This window comes from Sorex araneus, chromosome 9 (assembly GCF_027595985.1).
Source record: "Sorex araneus isolate mSorAra2 chromosome 9, mSorAra2.pri, whole genome shotgun sequence".
Classification (NCBI taxonomy): domain Eukaryota; kingdom Metazoa; phylum Chordata; class Mammalia; order Eulipotyphla; family Soricidae; genus Sorex; species Sorex araneus.
Genome location: NC_073310.1, coordinates 6,024,935 through 6,043,924, shown reverse-complemented (window position 1 = coordinate 6,043,924; position 18,990 = coordinate 6,024,935). Strand labels below are relative to the sequence as shown.

Here is an 18,990-nt window from a genome sequence, read left to right as displayed (position 1 = left end):
CACCGTGATGCCTGCAGTCCCCAGGATCACGCTTGGCACGTGGGGCGGGGCTGGGGATCCAGCTCTCGGCCCCGAGCCCTCCCTGCATGCCCGGCGAGAGGTTCTCGTCTCTCAGGAGGCGTCACGGCGCCCGTGGGGCCCTTCTGAGAACCCGAGAGTCACAAACGCTCGTTCTGCAGCGTGTCAGTCGCAGCTCGGAGAGAGAACAGCGGGCCAGGGGCTCGCCCTGCAGGTGGCCCTCCCCAGCTCAATCTCTCTTCTCTCTCTTTTTTTTTTTTTTTTGGCTTTTTTTGGGTCACACTCGGCGATGCACAGGGGTTACTCCTGGCTCTGCACTCAGGAATTACTCCTGGCGGTGCTCAGGGGACCATATGGGATGCTGGGATTTGAACCGGGGTCGGCCGCGTGCAAGGCAAACGCCCTACCTGCTGTGCTATCTCTCCAGCCCCTCTCTTCTCTCTCTCTTTTTTTTTTTTTTATTTTTTGCTTTATTTTTGGGTCTCACCCGGCGATGCTCAGGGCTTATTCCTGGCTCTGCACTCAGGAATGACTCCTGGTAGTGCTTGCTCAGGGGACCTTAGGGGATGCCCGGGAATCGAACCCGGGTTGGCCGTGTGCAAGGCCAACGAACGCCCTCCCTGTTGTACTATCGCTCCTGCCCACTCTCCCCCGCCCCCCCCCCCCCCGCCGAGTTCAGTCTCTGGCATCCCCACAGGCTGCCCTGAGCCCTGCCAGGAGTGACCCCTGAGCACAGAACCAGGAGTCAGCCCTGAGCACAGCTACGACCCCTCAGCCCCAGCCTCTCAACAAACAAATGCGCGTAGATTGCACACACAAACAAAACTCTTAGAGTGACTTGCGGTTGGCACAGTTGGCACAGTTCCATGCCAGGGGTGGTATGGAAAAGCGTGCCGGGCTCTGGGAGCGATTTCAGAGGGGCTGCAGCTCAGATTTCGGGGGGACGCTGGAGGCACGCAACCCAGGGAAGCATGAAGGGTTCCCGTCTGTTGCCACCTCCAGAGCAGAGAGCAGCGCTGACGGTCCCCGCGGGAGCACAGAGAGATGCAGTTCTTCTTCTTCTTCTTTTTTTTTTTCATCACTGTATCACTATCATTCCGTTGATCATTAATTTGCTCAAGCGGGCACCAGTAACGTCTCCATTCGCCCCAGCCCTGAGATTTTAGCAGCCTCTCTTTACTTGTCCTTCCCAACAGTGCTGCATTAGAGGCTCTCTCAGGGTCAGGGGAATGAGACCCATCATTGTTACTGTATTTGGCATATGAATACGTCACGGGGAGCTTGCCAGGCTCTGCCATGCAGGTTCTCTGAAAGGGACACGCTTTGTGGAGCATTGTTTCATAGTCTCTGGATCTTGGCCGTTGATAGGATTACACGGCGCTGGGGGCAGTTTGTGGGTGTGACCACCAAGCTACTGGAAAACTGGGGATCTGGGTGGAGGAGGCCCAGTCCCGATCCGAGCAGGCTTGGAGATCTCAGACCCGGGTCCCGCACACCTGGGTTCCTCTGCCAGTTCCTTCATGCATGAGGCTCGTCCGAATGTGTGGAGAGGGGCCTTGAGTGTGGCTGTGGCTGGGTTCTGGAGGTCTTCAGCTGCTGGGGCTCTGCTCGGGGCGGGGAGGGAAACTCAACCCATCCTGTTCCGGGAGGGCCCCCAGTTTAGACAGCCAGGCATGGAGGCAAGAGAACTTTTCATATTTAAAATAATTATTTTAATGAATCATCGTGAGATAGTTACCGGCTTACACATTTTCATGATTACATTTCAAATAATGTTCGAGTACCCATTCATCCACCAGTGCCCATTCCTCACCCCCAATGTTCCCAGTGTCCCTCCCGCCAGCCCCACCCTTCCCCACCCCCTGCATGTGGCAGGCACCTTCCCTCTTACTCTCTCTCTCCTTTGGGGTGTGATGGTTTGCAGCATAGGCACTAAGCAGCCATCATGTTTGGTCCATAGTCTACTTTCAGCGCACATCTCCCATCCCGAGCGAGCCCTCCGACCATCATTTCCTTAGTGGTCCTTTCTCCATCCTGGCTGCCTTTTCCTTTTCCCCCAGCACACGAGATCGACCCTCCTGGCTTTTATCTCTACTATCGCAGGCTATAAAATCGATACCCCCAAGATCCATAGCTTCCCTATACGCAAGTAACGAGAGAGAAGAAAGGGATATATATATATATAAGCAAAATATATATATGTGTATATATATATATATACATATATATATATATGGCAATCCTGTTCACAGTCACGCCTCAGAAGATCAAGTACCTCGGAATTCGCTTGCCCAAGTAGATCAAGGACCTGTACAAGGAGACTCTGTTCCTCTCGCCCTATTATTTCTTTCGTGTTATAGCCTGTGTGGGTGCCCCCGGGGGTGCCCAGGGGCACGTAGGGCAGATGGCATCTTTACTTCCTTTTCTCCTTGTCCCTCTCGGCCCACACCCGGCCGTGCTCAGGGCCCCGAGCTTGCCGGATGCTCCCGGGGCGGGGAGCTGACGGCGCGTCTCTCCCACCCTCTCTCTCTCCCTCCCTCAGCAAAGAGTACCCAGTGGTTCCCAGGAGCACCGTGCGGCAGAAGGTGGCCCCCAACCACAGCCCCTTCAGCAGCGAGCCCCGGGCGCTGTCCGCCTCCTCCAACCTGGGGTCCCAGTACCAGTGTGAGAACGGCGTGTCGGGCCCGTCCCAGGAGCTGCTGTCCCCGCCCAACCCCTACCCGCTGGCCCCGGAGCACGGACCCCTCTACCACTGCTCCAAGCGGAAAGGTGAGTGTGACGCCCACGATGCTCTCCTCCCACTGCACTTCCTGTCCTGGGGGTGGGGGGGTGGCAGGGGGTGGCGGGGGGTGGCGGGGAGGAAGCACACGCAACGCCGTGCGTTTATTTACAAGTGTGAGCTGTCCTGGAGCACGCAGAGGCCGGGAACACCCCGCGAGTAGTTCCCGGGAGCATTTGGGACCGAGTCCTCCGCAGGGCCCGGGAGGAGGCAGAGAGAAGGATGTGTCTGGGGGCTGCCCTGGGCAACCAGGACCGAGTCCCTTCCCCAGGCTCATTCCCCAAAGAGGAGAAGCGCAGGGCCCGCGGGGGCTGGTGTCCGGCGGGCACGGTGCAGAGCCCTGAGTGACCATCACTGGCCACTTCCGGGGGTGCTTTGTCTTTCGAGGGTGGGTGGGGCCCCGCAGCCTTAGGCGGATGCCAGGAGAAGTCCAGGGCCTGGGTCTTCTTGGCTCTCTGGGTCCCACCCGGGGATGCTCAGGGGCTCCTCCTGGCTCTGCACTCAGGGATGACCCCTGGCGGTGCTCGGGGGACCCTTATGGGATGCCGGGGATCGAACCTGGCTTGGCCGCGTGCGAGGCAAACGCCCTCCCCGCTGGACCACGCCTCTGACCCAGTGCCTGGATGCCGCCTGGACCTTCTTAGGGAACCAGAACTGGGGCGAGAGGAGGGATGTGCTCCACACGCAGCCAATCTGGGTTCAATCCCTGGCACCACAGAAGGCGTCCCGTCTGGAGTGACCCCTGGGCACGGTGGTGGGGGGCACTTGCCTGGCATGCAGCCGACCCGGGTTCCACCCCCGGCAGCCCCATAGGGTGTCTCCGGATCACTGCCAGGAGTGACCCCTGAGCACAGAGCCAGGAGTCAGCCCTGAGCACTGTTTTGGGTGGCCTCAACCCCCACCATCCCCATGCCCTAAAACAAGCAAACAAACCAAATGAATGAATGAATGAATGAGTGAATGAATGAATGAATGAATGAATGAATGAATGAATAAAAGACCCGGAAGTCAAAGCGGAAGACAAACCCTTTTCTCTGGGGCTGGCCGCGGACGGGATGGAAGATGAGTTCACCGTGGTGCTTAGGTGTCCACCCCCCTTTCGGGGTGGGGGTCCCCGGAGCCGCCCTAGGTGCAGGCAGGTCTGTGGCTGCGGGGAGGGGGTCCCATATGTCCCCGCAAGCCCCTTACATCACCCGGCCTGAGTGGTACGGCCCCAAGCCGGTCCCCCCGTCCCACCGGCTGCCGGGTGGGCTGCAGAGAGGAGATTCAGGGTTCCCCAAAGTCCCCACGTGGACATGCTGGCCCACGGCCCACGGAAAACCCTGGTTGCAGACCCCGACGCTTGCAAGAACCGTATCAGCAGGTGACATCGTTAACCCCCTTGGCAAATGGGGAAACTGAGGTGCCCAGTGGTTCTCAGGCCTGAACCCCAGCCTGGCCTGCGGACTTTGCCGGACACCCAAGACCCCCCCTCCCCCGTCTCTCTCCCATGAGCTTCGCTCTCTGGCCTCAGCGCCGCCTCCTCCTCCCGGGAGCCGGCCGGGGCCTCACCAGGTTTGAGTTAAGGGAGTCAGTCCCTGGGTGGGGAGGGGGGGGAATGAATACCAGACCCCGAGCCGGGAGGAGGAGGGGCAGAGCTTCGGGGGTGCCTGTCAGGGCTGGGTGTCTCCAGCAGCACCTCGAGAGGGGCCTCCGGAGTGGACGGCGGTGGGCAGGCGCGCGTCCCCACGGGGAACACGGGTGGCCCTGCCCGCCGGCTCAGCGGGGCCCGGAGGCTGGAGCAGCCCCGAGTGGTGACGCCCGCCTGTGTGGGGCGCGGGGAGGGGGGGTCTCTGCTCTTTAGCTCCCCGGGTATTGTTTTTCCTGCAAAACGGGGTGAGCGTGGTCCCTCTGGCGGGACTTCGGAAGTGACGTGGGGTGATCCGGGCCCCCTCGGGAGTCGTCTGACCCCGAGAAGGGCAGAGGGGGCCCCGGGGACGCCTTAACCGTGGAGCACAGCACTGGCCTGGGGGAGAGGCCTGACTGACGTCCACCATGCGCTGCCCCCCAGGTCCAGGGCCCCCAGCTCAGCGGAGGGTGCTCGGTGAGGAGGGTCAGAGCGGTTTGGGGGGGACGGTGCTGGGCTGGGCTCAGGGAGGTGACAGCTGGTGGAGAAAAAGGGGCCCGAAGGGGTGTGTGCAGACAGGGGGGCAACCCTCGGCCCTTGAGTGTCCGATGGGACGGGGCGGCCCTGGGTGGACAGGGGCCAGTGCTAGGGAGGAAGGGCAGTGAGGGTGACCCTGCTGAGGCCTGGCGGTGGTGTCCAGCCAGGACATGGGGCAGAGCAAAGGGCGGCAGGTGACCCAGAGCAGGTGGAAGGTGAAGAGTCCCCCTGTTTCCATGGATACGGTTTGGTTTTTTTTTTGCTTTTGGGGTTACACCTGGCGATGCACAGAGGTTATTCCTGGCTCTGCACTCAGGAATTACTGCTGAAGTGCTCAGGGGACCCTATGGGATGCTGAGAATCGAACCCGGGTTGGCCACGTGCAAGGCAAACGCCCTCCCCGCTGTGCTATTGCTCCAACCCCTGTTTCCATGGATGGAGATCGAGGTTCAGAGAGGCTGAGTCACTAGCCCAAAGCAACCAGCAGATGAGCAGGCCCCAAACTCTCCCTCCCTGAGGCCTGTATGCCCGGGGGCAGTGAGCACCTCCCGGGGCTCCCTCCACCCCGCAGCTGGGGACAGAAGCGTCCGTCACCGGCCGCTATGGCTGTGGGGGAGGAGATAAGCCGATATTTCCAATATTTCCTTCCAGCGTGGGATTCCCGGGGCGGGACAGGTGGGTGCGGGGGGGGGGGGGCCCATCCCCGCGTTATCTGGCTTCCCGCCATTGTCGCCGCCCTGCGGGGGGGTGGGAGACTCCGAGGCAGGTCCAGGGCCGGGCAGGGCTGGGCCTGAGCGTGGAGCAGCCGCCTCCCTTCTCCAAGCTCGGAACCCGAGCAGGCCCTTTACCCACGTCCTCCGGGGGCGTCCGCTGCCCGGGCTCCCTCTGGCCCACAGCCTTCGCTGCTCCCGTGGAGACCAGGGTGGGGGACCCCAATGCAGCTGTGGACTAGGGCAAGGCGGGAAGGGAGGGGACGGGAAAGGGCTGGGGAGGAGCCTCACCCCCACTGTGGGGTCAGGCCGAGCCCCGGGGAAGAGGAATCGTGCCCAAGGCTCTGTGGCAGGACAGGCAGAGCTGGCAAGGCCCTGAATCCTGACACCTGGGTGGGGTGCAGGGAGGAGGGAGAGCACTGCAGGGAGGAGGGAGAGCGGGTGCAGGGAGGAGGGAGAGTGGGTGCTGGGAGGAGGGAGAGCGGGTACAGGGAGGAGGGAGAGCAGGGCGCAGGGAGGAGGGAGAGTGAGCGCAGGGAGGAGGGAGAGCAGGGCGCAGGGAGTAAGGAGAGCAGGCACTGGGAGGAGGCAGAGCGGGAACAAGGAGGAGAGGGAATGGGTGCAGGGAGAAGGGAAAGCGGGTGCAGGGAGGAGGGAGAGCAGGGCACAGGGAGGAGGGAGAGCAGGACACGGGGAAGAGGGAGAGCAGGTTATAGGGAGGAGGGAGAGCAGGATGCAGGGAGGAGGGAGAGCGGGCGCAGGGAGGAGGGGTAGTGGGTGCAGGGAGGAGGGAGAGAAGGTGCAGGGAGGAGGGAGAGCAAGGCACAGGGAAGAGGGAGAGCAGGTTATAGGGAGGAAGGAGAGCAGGATGCAGGGAGGAGGGAGAGCAGGATGCAGGGAGGAGGGGGAGCGGGGTGCTGGCCCCGAGCAGGAGCCCTTTGGTGGGCCCCCAACAGTGAACGGGAGGGAGGGGGGGACTTCGGATTCTTTTGTTTCGGGGACTGGGGGTGGGGGTTGGGGCCATGCCCGCCGTGCTCAGTGCTGGCAGCTGGCAGTGTTCAGCGGCCCTCAGTTGGTGCCAGGGCTTGAACCCGTGTCGCCATGCCAAGGCCTTAGCCCGGCACCGTCTCTCGCCCTGCGTGACTGTGCCCGGGGTCTGTCCCACAAGCCCGTCCTCGACCTTTCCCGGGAAGCCCAGAGCACAGGCCCACCCCTCCCCACCCCACGCGGTGAGGCTGCCCCTCTCTCGGACTCTGTGGCCTCGGGGGGTCCTGCAAGTGGACGGCGGGCTGGGCTGTGCTGGGGCCAGTGACTGCCCGTGCCCCCGCCCCCCGTGCTCCACCTCGGGGTCTCGGCCAGAAAGACCCCCCCCCGCGGTCTCTCACTGGGCCTGGGAGTGCCCAGGGGGGCCAGGGGCTGTGCCCACCCCAGACTGTGCCTGCAGGGACAGTATGAAGCCCGCCCCGTTGGCCCCGGGACGGGGGAGGGACCGGAGAGACGCAGCGGGCGGGCACTTGTCTCGCTGGGACCCCCCCTGGCGTATGCCCCCCCCACAGGCGCTTTCCCTGAGCACCGCTGGGGGTGGCCCCCAGCCCCCCCGCAAACAAGAAAAAAATGCAAGAGCGAAGAACGTGTCCCGACCTCAGGCCCAGAGTCAGTGTCTGCCGGGGTCCCAGGGCGTGCGATGGACACGCTTAGTGCAGCCCTTTCCGACCCCCTGTGGGGTCTGCCTGCCCCCCACCCCCTGGCCAGGAGAGGGATCCTGGCCGCTGGGTCGTCGTCCTGCGGCCCAGATCGGGAAGACCCCTGCCCTACCCCAGAGCTAAGACCGAAGCTGCCCCAGGATCGAGGACCGGGGTTGCTCCCAGCTCAGTGCTCTGGGACAGGGGTCCACCCCGGCCTCCTGTTTCTCGCCGAATGTGTTCCCGGAGAGGCGGCCGGAATGCGGCAGGCTCCGGCTTGCTTTCATCAGCCCCGCGGCCCGGGCTCGCCCCTGCGCTCAGCACCACATCTTTGGGGCATGAAACACTGGAATGTGCAATTTTACGATGTTCCCAAATGTGCTCCGGCCCTTTTCCTATTATTCTTCCTTATTTCATTCTAACAAACCTGGAAAGAGATCAGAAACCCGGGCAGGGGCCGTGTGTGCGCGTGTGTGTGTGTGTGCGTGTGTGCGTGTGTGCATGTGTGCATGTGCGTATGTGTGTGTATGTGTTGGGGTGTGTGAGCTGTTTTTTCTCTTCTCTCGCCAAGGGTGCCCCACAGCTGTACTTTCTATTATTGAAACAGGGGGAAACGCCCTGGTGGAATGGAAACCCCAAGGTTACGATTCCAGCAACAGTGGAAACATTTGGGTTTATGGATTTGGGGGTGAAGTGGGGGGAGGAGGGAGGGGAGAAGGCTAGGGGAGGTGAGGAGCAGAGAAATTGCCGGTAACTGTGTCATCGAGATGTAACACTGTCGCACTGTCCTCCCGTTGCTCATCGATTTGCTCGAGCGGGCACCAGTAACGTCTCCATGGTGAGACTTGTTGATACTGTCTTTGGCATCTCGAATACGCCACGGGGAGCTTGCCAGGCTCTGCCGTGCGGGTGGGATACTCTCGGTAGCTTGCCGGGCTCTCCGAGAGGGACGGAGGAATCGAACCCGGGTCAGCTGTGTGCAAGGCAAAGGCCCTACCCGCTGTGCCATCGCTCTGGTCCCATTGAGATGTTGAAGAAGGAAAAGGGAAAAGAGAAACAGTTGCGGAGCAAGTGAAGAATGTGGCCAGCAGCTCGTCTGTCGGTGCTCAGCCATCTGGCGGGGCCGGGCACCTGGAGTGTGGCTGGGTTTCTTCCGTTGCTTGTTTGGGGGCTGGAGTTGGGCGTCAGATGGGACCCAGATGGGTGGACAAATGTGTTCTTGCGAGGCGGGCCTGCCCCTAGCTAGTGAGCTCGTCTGGGGGCGGGGGGGGGTGCTGGGGAGTCCTTGCCTCTGTTCTAGAGAGCGTCCAGGCACTGTCTGGGGCCACTCAGCGGTGCCTGGGGGACGAGGTGGGGTCAGGGATGGAACCCGGGCCCCGAGCACTGTGTCTGAGCCCTCCCGGCCCCTGAGGCGGGGTGGGGGAGGGACAGTGCATTGACCTGTCTCTGAGAGGCTCTGAGACGTCCGGGGGACCCTCCGCCCACCTCACAGCCTGCCTGGCTGCTGTTTCCCAAGCCGGGATTTGGGGGGGTCAACTGAGGCTCCCCGCCTCAGACTGCCCCCTAGCCCCCACGGCAACCACGTGTGGCCCCTGGCATGGCCCCGGCCCCCGTGGCACTCCCACCGTCCTGCGGGGCTGGTGGCCGCGTAAGCTCGCCCAAGGGTGGCATTTTGTTACAAGGCGCGGGGGCAGAGGAAGGCAGGTTCCTGGCGGGGCCGCCGTCTGGGGGGCTTCCTGGGGGGCCCAGGCGACACCCCACCCCGCAGGTGTGCATGTGAGCCTCGCTGCTGTGCCTGGACTGCCCTTCAGCGGGTGTGTGTGCGAGTGAGGCCCCACGGGGGCGGGGAGGGGGCCGAGGCTGTCCAGGGAGGCACCTGCCGCTGGCCGGGGCGGTCGGGCTGGACTCTGGCCACCGGGCTGGCGTCCGAGGCTGCAGATAGTAACCGTGAAACGTCAGAAGTGGCCAGGGGGTTTCTTCTTTTGGAGTGCTGGGGGCGGCTCCTGGCTCAGTGCTCAGGACAGGGTGCTCAGTGCTCAGTGCTCACCCCAGGCCTCCTGTGCTTGCGACACTCTGTCTCGTAGCCTTTCAGGGCTGCTGGGGGCCCAACGTGTGCTTTCCCCCAACAGAGCTACCGTGCCCACAGCTGCCCCCCACCAGGGCTGGGCAGGGGCGGGGCTGTGTCCACAGGCTGGGAGTGAGATGCCAGTGTGGGCAGCGGGTCGGGCACCGTGTCCCGCTCCTGTCTTGGTGCCCGCAGCCCTGCAGCCCGTCTCTGCCCCGGGGAGGCGAGAGGGAGGACAGAGGGGAGCACCAGGCTGGGGCTGGTGTTTGGGGCCACCTACCGCCTTTTCCCTCCTCCTCCCCCCACCGCTGAGGGGCGCAGCCCCGGGGAGCCAAGGTTTCCTCGTGGGGTCCCCCGGCCCGGGACGGACACGTCCTTTGGTCCTGGTTTTGGTTTGGACCATCCCCCGGGGCACAGGCTTGGGGGGCGGTCGGTGCTTGGGGGGGGTCCTGCATGTGCCCCCGAACCCTGGCCCCAGGCTTAGGTCACCAGGATTGAGTCCCGGGAGATGAGAGGAGGAGGAGGAGGATGGTCACGCTCCAGTTTTTTGGGGGGGAATATTATGATTCCAGCGAAGGGGGAGCGATGGCACAGTGGGGAGGGCGTTTGCCTTGCACGACCCGGGTTCGATTCCCAGCATCCCATAGGGTCCCCCGAGCACCGCCAGGAGTGATTCCTGAGAGCAGAGTCAGGAGGGACCCCTGAGGATCGCCGCGTGTGACCCAAAAAGAAAAAAAAAAGATTCCAGCAAAGGAGGGGGTTGGGGTGGAGGCCGGCTGACACCACCATGGTGGGACTTCCCCACCGTCGCCCCCTGGGCACCCCGGGGCACCTCCGAGACGGGGTTGTGCGGGAGGTGGAGGGGGCATCCCCTGGGCCGGAAGCCCTGCTCAGCACGGCTCAAGCGTTTGGGTGAGGTGGCTCCCGGGGCATGAGGGCAACGGTGACGGTGGGGCCCGCCCCGTCTCCCGGGTGCTGCCCCGGGCTGGCTGCAGCCCCCCTTTGTCTTACTCTCACAGGGGCGTAGATGGGAGCAAGCAGCCTTCCGGCTGGGGCCAACGGGGCGGAATGTGCTAGAACAGCGTGCGGTGGGCGGTTCTCCTGGGCACGAGGATGATGCTTCCACATGGTTGTGGCCATCTGGGGGCCTTACACTGTGGTCCTCACCCCACCCCCGTGGCCCCCTTCATGGAGGGAAGAGCACTGAGCACTGAGCTGCTGGTCCTCTGTTTCGTTTTATTCTTTTTTTTTTTTTTTTTTTGCTTTTTGGATCACACCCAGCGATGCACAGGGGTTCCTCCTGTCTCTGCACTCAGGAATTACTCCTGGCGGTGCCCAGGGAACCATATAGGATGCTGGGAATCGAACCCAGGTCAGCCGTGCAAGGCAAACGCTCTACCCGCTGTGCTATCGCTCCAGCCCCTTTTTTTTTACTTCTTCTGTTTGAATTGTGGTAAGAGATGCCTCCTACAGGGGCTGGAGGAAGAGTCGTGGGCGTTACGACCCTGGCCTTGCCTGTCGCCAACCTCAGTTTGATCACCGACAATGCAAAACGGTCCCCAGAGCTATGCCAGGAGGGGTCCCTGAGTGCAGAGCCTGGAGTAACCCCCACCAGATGTAGGAAAAAGGTTATCATCCGTGAAGTTTTATAGTTTTATTGGTTCTTTTTTTGGTGATTTTGTTTGTTTGTTGTTTTGGGTCACACCCGGCGATGCACAGGGGTCACTCCTGGCTCTGCACTCAGGAATTACTCCTGGCGGTGCTCGGGGGACTCTATGGGATGCTGGGAATCGAACCCGGGTTGGCCGCGTGCAAGCCAAACGCCCTCCCTGCTGTGCTATGGCTCCGCCCCACCTTGGTCCTCTGGGTGAGCACTCCCACCCCCCCAGGAACATGCCAGACCCCCCCAAAACATGTCAGACCCCCCAGGAACATGCCAGACCCCCCCCACCGTCCCACTTCCAGGCCACAGAGACCTACTCAGCGAGCCCGGGCCCCCGGCTGGACCCCTCCGCCCAGCCCCCCTCCCCATCCCCCCCAGCTCACGCCGTGTCCCCTCCCCTCCCCGCAGATGACGAGTGCGCCCCGTCGGCCGACCACCCCTACAAGAAGCCCTACATGGAGACGCCCCCCGGTGAGGAGGAGCCCTTCTACCGCGCGGGCTACGCCCCGCCGCAGAGCCTGGGCGCCGCGTACCGGACCGAGTCGGGCCAGCGGCAGGCCTGCATGTACGCCAGCGCGGCGCCGGCCGGCGAGCCCAGCCTGGAGGACATCAGCTGCAACACGTGGCCGGCGGCCGTGCCGTCCTACAGCAGCTGCCCCGTGGCCGCCGTGCCGCCCGTGGACCGGCTCCCCTACCAGCACTTCTCCGCCCACTTCTCCTCGGGGCCGCTGGTGCCCCGGCTGGCGGGCATGGCCAACCACGGCTCCCCGCAGCTGCCCGACGGCATGTTCCCGCACCAGGGCTCCGTGCCGCACCCCCCGCCCGTGGCCCGGCCGTGCGGGCCGCAGACCGGCGTGCAGTCCCCGGGCGGGCTCCAGCCCTCGGAGTTCCTCTACCCCCACGGCGTGCCTCGGACCCTCTCGCCGCACCAGTACCACGCCGTGCACGGGGTGGGCATGGTCCCCGAGTGGGGGGAGAACAGCTAAGTGGGGGGCCGCCCCACACAGACCTTCTGGGGTCGGGGGGGATGGGGAGAGCGAGTGAGCAGGGGAGAGGGGGGACAGGAGCAGAGAGAAGCCCCCAGGGGGCACCGAGACCCTCCCAGTCCTGCCACCCCCCCCGCCTCCGCCCTGGCCCCCTCTGCCCCCCGTGTCCGTGACCCTTCCCCGGCCGCTGATCTAATCAGTCGCTTGAAACCACGATTCGAAAAATGTGACTCTGAGGTTGCGTCTCAAAACTGAACCCCACGAACACGCTCGAGAGCTGAAGCCTGTCCCCCCTCCCCCACAACCCCCCGTCTGTGTGCCCGTCTCCCCCCGGCCCGCCACCCTAAGCCCCCACCGACCCCTACATCAGCTCTGCAAAAATGACTCGCCTGGGGCCAGGGTCCAGCCTCCAGCCCGTTCCGGTCCCTCCCCGCCGTCCGGTGCCATGGCTGACGTTGTTATATAATAAATGATAATATATTTTTTTTTCTTTTTCATCTTTTCCCCCATCCCGAAGGGACCCAGTCCCTCCCTCGGGGCAGGGCGGCGGGGGAAGGACAGAGGCCAGTCTGTGGCAAACGTGTGCTGGTGGCGTCTCCATCTCCGCCCCCCCCCGCCCCGCCCCACCCCCAAAACCCTTCTTGCTCATTCTACCTCGGCTCCCCCGGGGGTCCCGGGACAGAGCGCCCGCGTCCGTCTGATCCCGGGGCTCCTGCAGGATAACCCGGACTCCATCTGGTCTCCAATCTGCGCCCTCCCGTCTTCCCAGCCCCGGGTCCGTCCCGCCGACGGCCACGGAAACGTGCCCTCTGGCCTCCCCAGAGGAAGGCCGGCTTTGGAAACTTAAAAAGCTCCGGTGGACGGGCATGGCCGGCCGGTGATAAGCCGGCAGCAAGCTCTGTGCTGACAAGAGTCCGGCAAACGCCAAAATAAATATTCTTCCTGATAAAACACAAAGGCAGGCCTGAGCGTCCCCACGGCCACCGCCCGGCCGCCGGCCCTGCCCGAGCCTTCGCTCTTCCTCTCCGCCGCCGCCGCTGCCGCCGGCCCCAAGGTCTCACGCGCGCGTCCAGCTGTGGAACGTTGAAAGCAGAAAACAGAATTGGGAAAAAAAAAAAAAAACAACCAACAGTGTAAGTAAGACATTGCTGCAGGGTTCTTCGGATGTAATATTTTCCTGGTACTATTTATTTATAAATAGGAGTTCTAATTAAGTAATAACATGAAATGGGTCCAGCCAACGGGCTGGCCAAGAGCGTTTAATTTTATTGATCAGCGGAAACCAAGTGTGAGTGTTGTTCTCTCTCTGCCTCTCGAATGTGCTTTGCTTTCTTGAAATAAAAACAAGACGAACCTTTTTTTTTTTTTTATTTCCCTCTTTGCAACAACTGCCTCCTCCTCCTCCTCCTCTTCCTCCACCTCCTGGGGTGGGCAGGGCCCGTGAGGCCCGCGGGCCAGGCCTGCGTCTCCGTGCCCGGGGAGGCAGGACTCCGTGCTCGTCTGTTTGTGCCGTTGATGCCTAATAAATACCATGTGCTGAAAAAGGTTCGAGGGGGCTCCGGCCCCTTCTCCCCCTGTTCTTTCTACACACTGCGGAGAGGGGGGGATGTGTGGATGGGAAGGAAGGTGCTTTGTCCCTGAGTCTTCTAGGGTCCCCTGGGAACTCGGGGTCACACCGGCAGTGCTGGAGGGGGGGCGTGTTGGTGCCAGGGATCAAACCCAGCCAGCACCCCCGGGCCCAGCCCCCGGGTCGGAGAGGCCCCTTCTCTCCTTCCAGCCAGCACGGCGCCCTTCAGCTCGGGTGTGGGGCCTCTCTCAGATGGGGGGGGGAGGTGAATGCCGGCCCCCCCAGCCCAGCACGGCGCCCACCAATATGTCCTAGTGGGTCAGCAAGTTCCCAAGGAGTGTTCCAGAAGGGTGCAGCCTCCCCGGTGAGACTGGGGTCCTCATCAGGTGGCCCCTGTGTCCCCTGGGGGAGGGCTGGACCCCTTCTGGCCCGCCTCTGACTTCAGATACAGTGGAGGGGGTGGGGCAGGGTGTGCATCCTGCGGGTCTCCTAGGGGACCCCCAGGCGGGCCCCCACCACACACATGGCCTGTCCCGTACCCCCCACCCCTGGCGGTGAATCCCCTCCGCCTTGGCCTCGACGCCTGGCCTGGGCCAGGCCTGCCCACACCCACCCTGGGGGTATCCTTCTCGGGTCGTGGGCACAGACGCCCCCACAAACAGCCGCCCGCCGCGCCCTCAAGGTTCCACGCACCTCCGTGGTTGCCGAGGAGGGTTTGGCTCCGGGGACTGTGGGGCCCGGGCCTGAGCGGGCAACCAGTGGCCGGTCCGGGAGCCACGGGGGAGGCGGGTGCAGGGGCCCCAGAGAGTGGCCACACCACCCTGCAAGGCCCAGAGCTGCCCCGCGCCCAGGAGACCGGGAGGGAACCCTAGACCGGGGTCGAGGGTGGGGGCAGAAACGCTGCTTCCAGGAGAGCATTTACACCCCTCCCGCCCCAGGAAAGGCTGGGGGCCGTCGTGCAGGAACAAGTGGTCACCTCCCCGCATTGCCCCGAGCGAGCGGGGCTCCAGAGGGAAGGGCAGGCGGGTGGATGTGGCTCGTGTGGACTGAGGCCAGTCTCTCACCACAGTCCCTTCTGGCTCCTTCCCCCACCCCCCCGCCAGCTGCCAGAGATTGTCCCTGATCCGATCCACAGTGCTCCTCTTTCTCCGTGTGCTCCCGTCAGAGAAGCCGCCCTCTGCTCTCGGCAGGGCCTGGTATGACCGCCAAGGTGCCGGGGTCACTGGGGAAGCCTGGCCCGGAGGGGGCCTGTGGGGGGTTGTGCAGTGCACCACCTGCCCGGCTGTTCGTGGCAGCCCCATCCCTGGGGTGCTTTCCACGCTGCCTTCTCTCGAAGCCGTCCTCTGGCTGATAAAAAAAAAAACAAACAAGGTGCTGGAGCGATAGCACAGCGGGGAGGGCGTTTGCCTTGCACGCGACCGACCCAGGTTCAGATCCCAGCATCCCATAGGGTCCCCTGAGCACGGCCAGGAGTAATTCCTGAGTGCAGAGCCAGGAGTAACCCCTGTGCATCGCCGGGTGTGACCCAAAAAGCAAAAAACAAACAAACAAACAAACCCGGGAGGTGGGCACCACTCAGGAAGGGTCTGTGCCGGCTCTCTTCAGGTAAGCAAGTGTCTACAGCACAGCCCCCAGACGCTGGCCGTAGAGTTGGACCCTCCTGCTGTCCGGGTTCCAGCTCAGCCCTCAGAGAAGAATCCGAAGGTGCAAACCTCAGCAAGCGAGAAACCAGGGGCAAAACGACGGGAGGGATTTTGTTTCCTGGGCACCAATTGGATTCAGGTGTAAACCATATATTTTTTTTTCCCTGTTGCTTTCACACAGTTGGAATAAATCAGCCAATCGGGGGGCCAGGAATGGTTTGCAGCCCTTCCCGGCTGACCTACCTGCCTCCTTTCCCCGAGAGAAGGCAGAGAGCGCGAGAAACCCAAGACAGGCTCTTACACGGCTCTGATTTCTGGAACACAAAAGCTATTCTTTTAGAGTAAATCCAGCCTCCCCCCCCAACTCCATCCCCGTGGCATTAAGGATAGAGAAATTCCTAGGAAAATAATTTGTCAAGTTCTGACTGATCAAAGATACATACGAAAGGGCCCCTCTTTTTTTTTTTTTTCTTCTTCCCCTCCTCCCCCAGGAAAAACACCGGCTCCATCGCCTGTTCGGAATGAATCGGCAATTCATTTGCTGACTGTCAGGTAAAGTAGCACAATCCCTATCACATCTTTAACTGGGATGGGGCCAGAAGGAAGCAATTCCGTGCCCAGCCAGCACACGAGCTGGGGGTATGTTAGTGATTAAGGCCGCCTGGCCCGGGGTGGGCGGGGTGGGGGGGTGGGAAGGCAGGCAGAGCGATATGACTCAGATTCGCAAATGCTCCATAAATCTCGCTCTTTTATTCAAAATGTGTGTTTTATAGTCGTTTCCTGGCCAATTGCTGCCTTGGATGAATATATAACATATCTGGACTCTGCTTTGGGGCCCCCAGCTGGGGATGGTCTCTGGGGCCAAGGATTCTTGATATTTCCAAGAGCTCCCAAGAAGCAAACCATATCCCCGGAGCGTGTCCTCCTTGGAACACCAGAGATTGGTCGGTGTTGATGGGGGAGGACAGTCCCCCTCCCCCCCGGCCCACAGAGCCAGTTCCTGATCTTCTGCACGCTGGTTCCGCCTCCCCAGCACCCCCTCCCCAAACCCTCCCCCAAACCGCACCCCAAGGGCCAGCGACTGCCTCTGGTCACGGATTCAGGCGTGAGGCCCAAGACCAGCTCGGAGGATGGAGGCTTTATCAAGGAGTCTCTAGGTTCCCGTTTGTTCCAGCCTCCCCGGGACCCCAAATTCCGTGGCCCTGCCTGGAAGCGGCCACTTCCCTCCAGGATGGGGAGTGGGCGGGGATGTGCTTCCGGCTCTTCTTCGTCTTTGCCGTCAACTCTCAGTAGAGTTTGGAGTTCGAGCCCGGCCTTGCTCAGCGCTTCCTCCTTTCTCTGTGCTCAGGGGCCACTCCCGGCAGGACGTGGGGGACTCTCGGGGAGGCCAGGGATCGAACCCGGGTTGGCCACATACACAGCCCAGCCCCTGCCCTATTTCTCCAGCCCCAGGCTAAGCCACCAGCTCGCTGGCTTTGGAACTTTCTAGAAGAAGGCAAGACCAAAAGCAAAGGAGGCCGAGTTTACGGGGCCATGTTGTGGGGTGGGCAACGTGGCCCTACGGGTATGTGGGGGGCTGGGCTGTCAACCCACATCATGGCATGGGTGGGGGGGGAGTGGAGGTGATCTGGGCCTCAGTTTCCCTGCGGCGGTGGGCACCAGCCCGGCTCCGCAACACGCATCCCTGCGGAGCTGAACCCAGGCACGTCCCTGGGATGCTGAGAGACCCCGACCAGGATTCCCCACGGTCAGGGACCACCCGCCAGCTGCGCCCCCTCCCCCCTACCACCCCCGTTCCTGGTACCCAAGGCAAGTGTCAGCCCTGCCATTTCCTGCTGGTTTCTCGGACCCGGCTGTGCCGTGCTCACGTTCCAGAGGTGCTCGGAGGGAGGACGGCCCGGCAGGGGGGTCTCCTCGGCTCAGCACCCACCACCCTGCAGGGGGGTGCACGGCGTGGGGGGGAAGAGCAGGCACGCGGGAGGGCCTGCGCTGGACCCCCACATTTCAAGGGCAGCCACCGGAGGGTCAGCAAGATGCAGTGCATAGTCCAGCTGGGAGGGCGGTGGCCTTCCTTGCACGCGGCAGACCTGGGTTCGATCCCCGGCGTCCCGTAGGGTCCCCGCCGGGGTGATGCCTGAGTGCAGAGCCAGGAGCAAACCTCGAGCACCACCGGGTGTGGCCCAGAAGGAAAGAACGCTGCAGACAGACGCCTCCTGCAGATGTCTGCTCTGGGCCAGCAGGGGCTCCCCCTCTCCCGGCCCCTCGGGCACCAGCAGGTCACTCCCCTGAGTTGGTCTGGTGGACCCCGAGGTGTGGCCACACCCTCTGCCCATTGCCAGAGCCCGGACAGGGGCTGCACCCGCGCCAGGCCTGGGCCTCTGCAGAGCGTGGCGGTGGCAGGGCCCGTCCAGAGCAGGTGAGCGGAGCCCGGCCTGGGCCCGTCCTTCACGGAGGCGCCCCTGCAGGAAGCGGCCAGTGCAGGAGTCCTGGGGTCCCTCGGGAAGGGAGGAGCCACGTTTGACTCCCCCTTGACCCCTGACCCGTCGCAGGGACCTGGGGGGTCCGGCGCGTGTGTCTGGGCCTGGTGTCCGCAGTCAGCGGTGCGGGAGTGACCGGCCCAGGCGGCCTCAGGTCCTGCTGGAGCGCCCGCCCCGCCCCACCCGCCCTGCCCGCGGTTTCACACTCTCCCCTGCCACTTGAGAAAGACAAGGTTTGGCTTCAAGTGCTTCCCGGACGGCCCAGGTGGGGGGCCAGGGCTGACCATCTCCCCAGCACTCGGGCGAGCTAAAAACAGGCCAGCCCAGCTGGGCGCGGGGCCGCCTCCCTGCAGGGCCCTCCGGCATCTCCCTCCCCCCTGCCCAGCCCCGCGGGAGGGAGGCCCCAGGGCCTCAGGCCACAGTGTCAGGAGAGATGGATGGGACAGGCCTTATCTGCTCCAGAGACACGACCGCCGCCCGCTGCACTCCAGCCCCTGCCCTGCTGCCTTCAGACAGCGTGCACGAGCGCGTGCGCACACACACACACACACACACACACATGCACACACACGCATACGCACAGATACACACGGGCACACACATGCACACAGACACATACAGTCACACACAGACACACACAACACACACACAAACATGCACACATAGACACACAGACACACACATGCACATAGACCCACACACACACATAGGCACAAACTTAGGCACATGCACATAGAGACACACACAGACACACACCAACACTCAGACTCACACACACACATGAACATATACATACACATATAGACACACATACGCACAAACACATAGAAACACAGACACATATAGATACAGATACACACACAGAAACACAGACACATAGAGACACACACAGACACACACAGACACACATATAGACACACACAGCACAACATATGTATGAACACAAGGCACATGCAAACAGCATGCACACACATGAACTCACACATATGTACATGCAAAGCACAGACACCCATGAACAGCACATGTATCTGCATGCATATGTGCACACTCATACACAGAACACACATGTCAGACGCACATTACCTTTGTCCACACCCACCACACATACATGTGGCGTATGTCACAAGCATGTAGTGAACACACAGGTATGAGTGCAAGGTGCACACAGCAACAGAGCATACATGCATCTGCATATATCTACACGCATGTGTATCCATACATCTACACACATGTGTCCACACACACATGTACACGCAG

The 18,990-nt window shown here is 62.5% G+C and overlaps 1 protein-coding gene across 1 annotated transcript in view; it reads left to right on the top strand.

Moving 5' to 3' along the window:
* Positions 1-12,046, top strand: part of TBX5 (T-box transcription factor 5) — a 32,050-nt gene extending 20,004 nt beyond the window's left edge. Inside the window, 2 exon segments of the mRNA XM_055147087.1 lie at positions 2,561-2,787; positions 11,469-12,046. Of these exon segments, the coding sequence (XP_055003062.1) occupies positions 2,561-2,787; positions 11,469-12,046 (805 nt within the window).
* Positions 12,047-18,990: the final 6,944 nt, after the last annotated feature.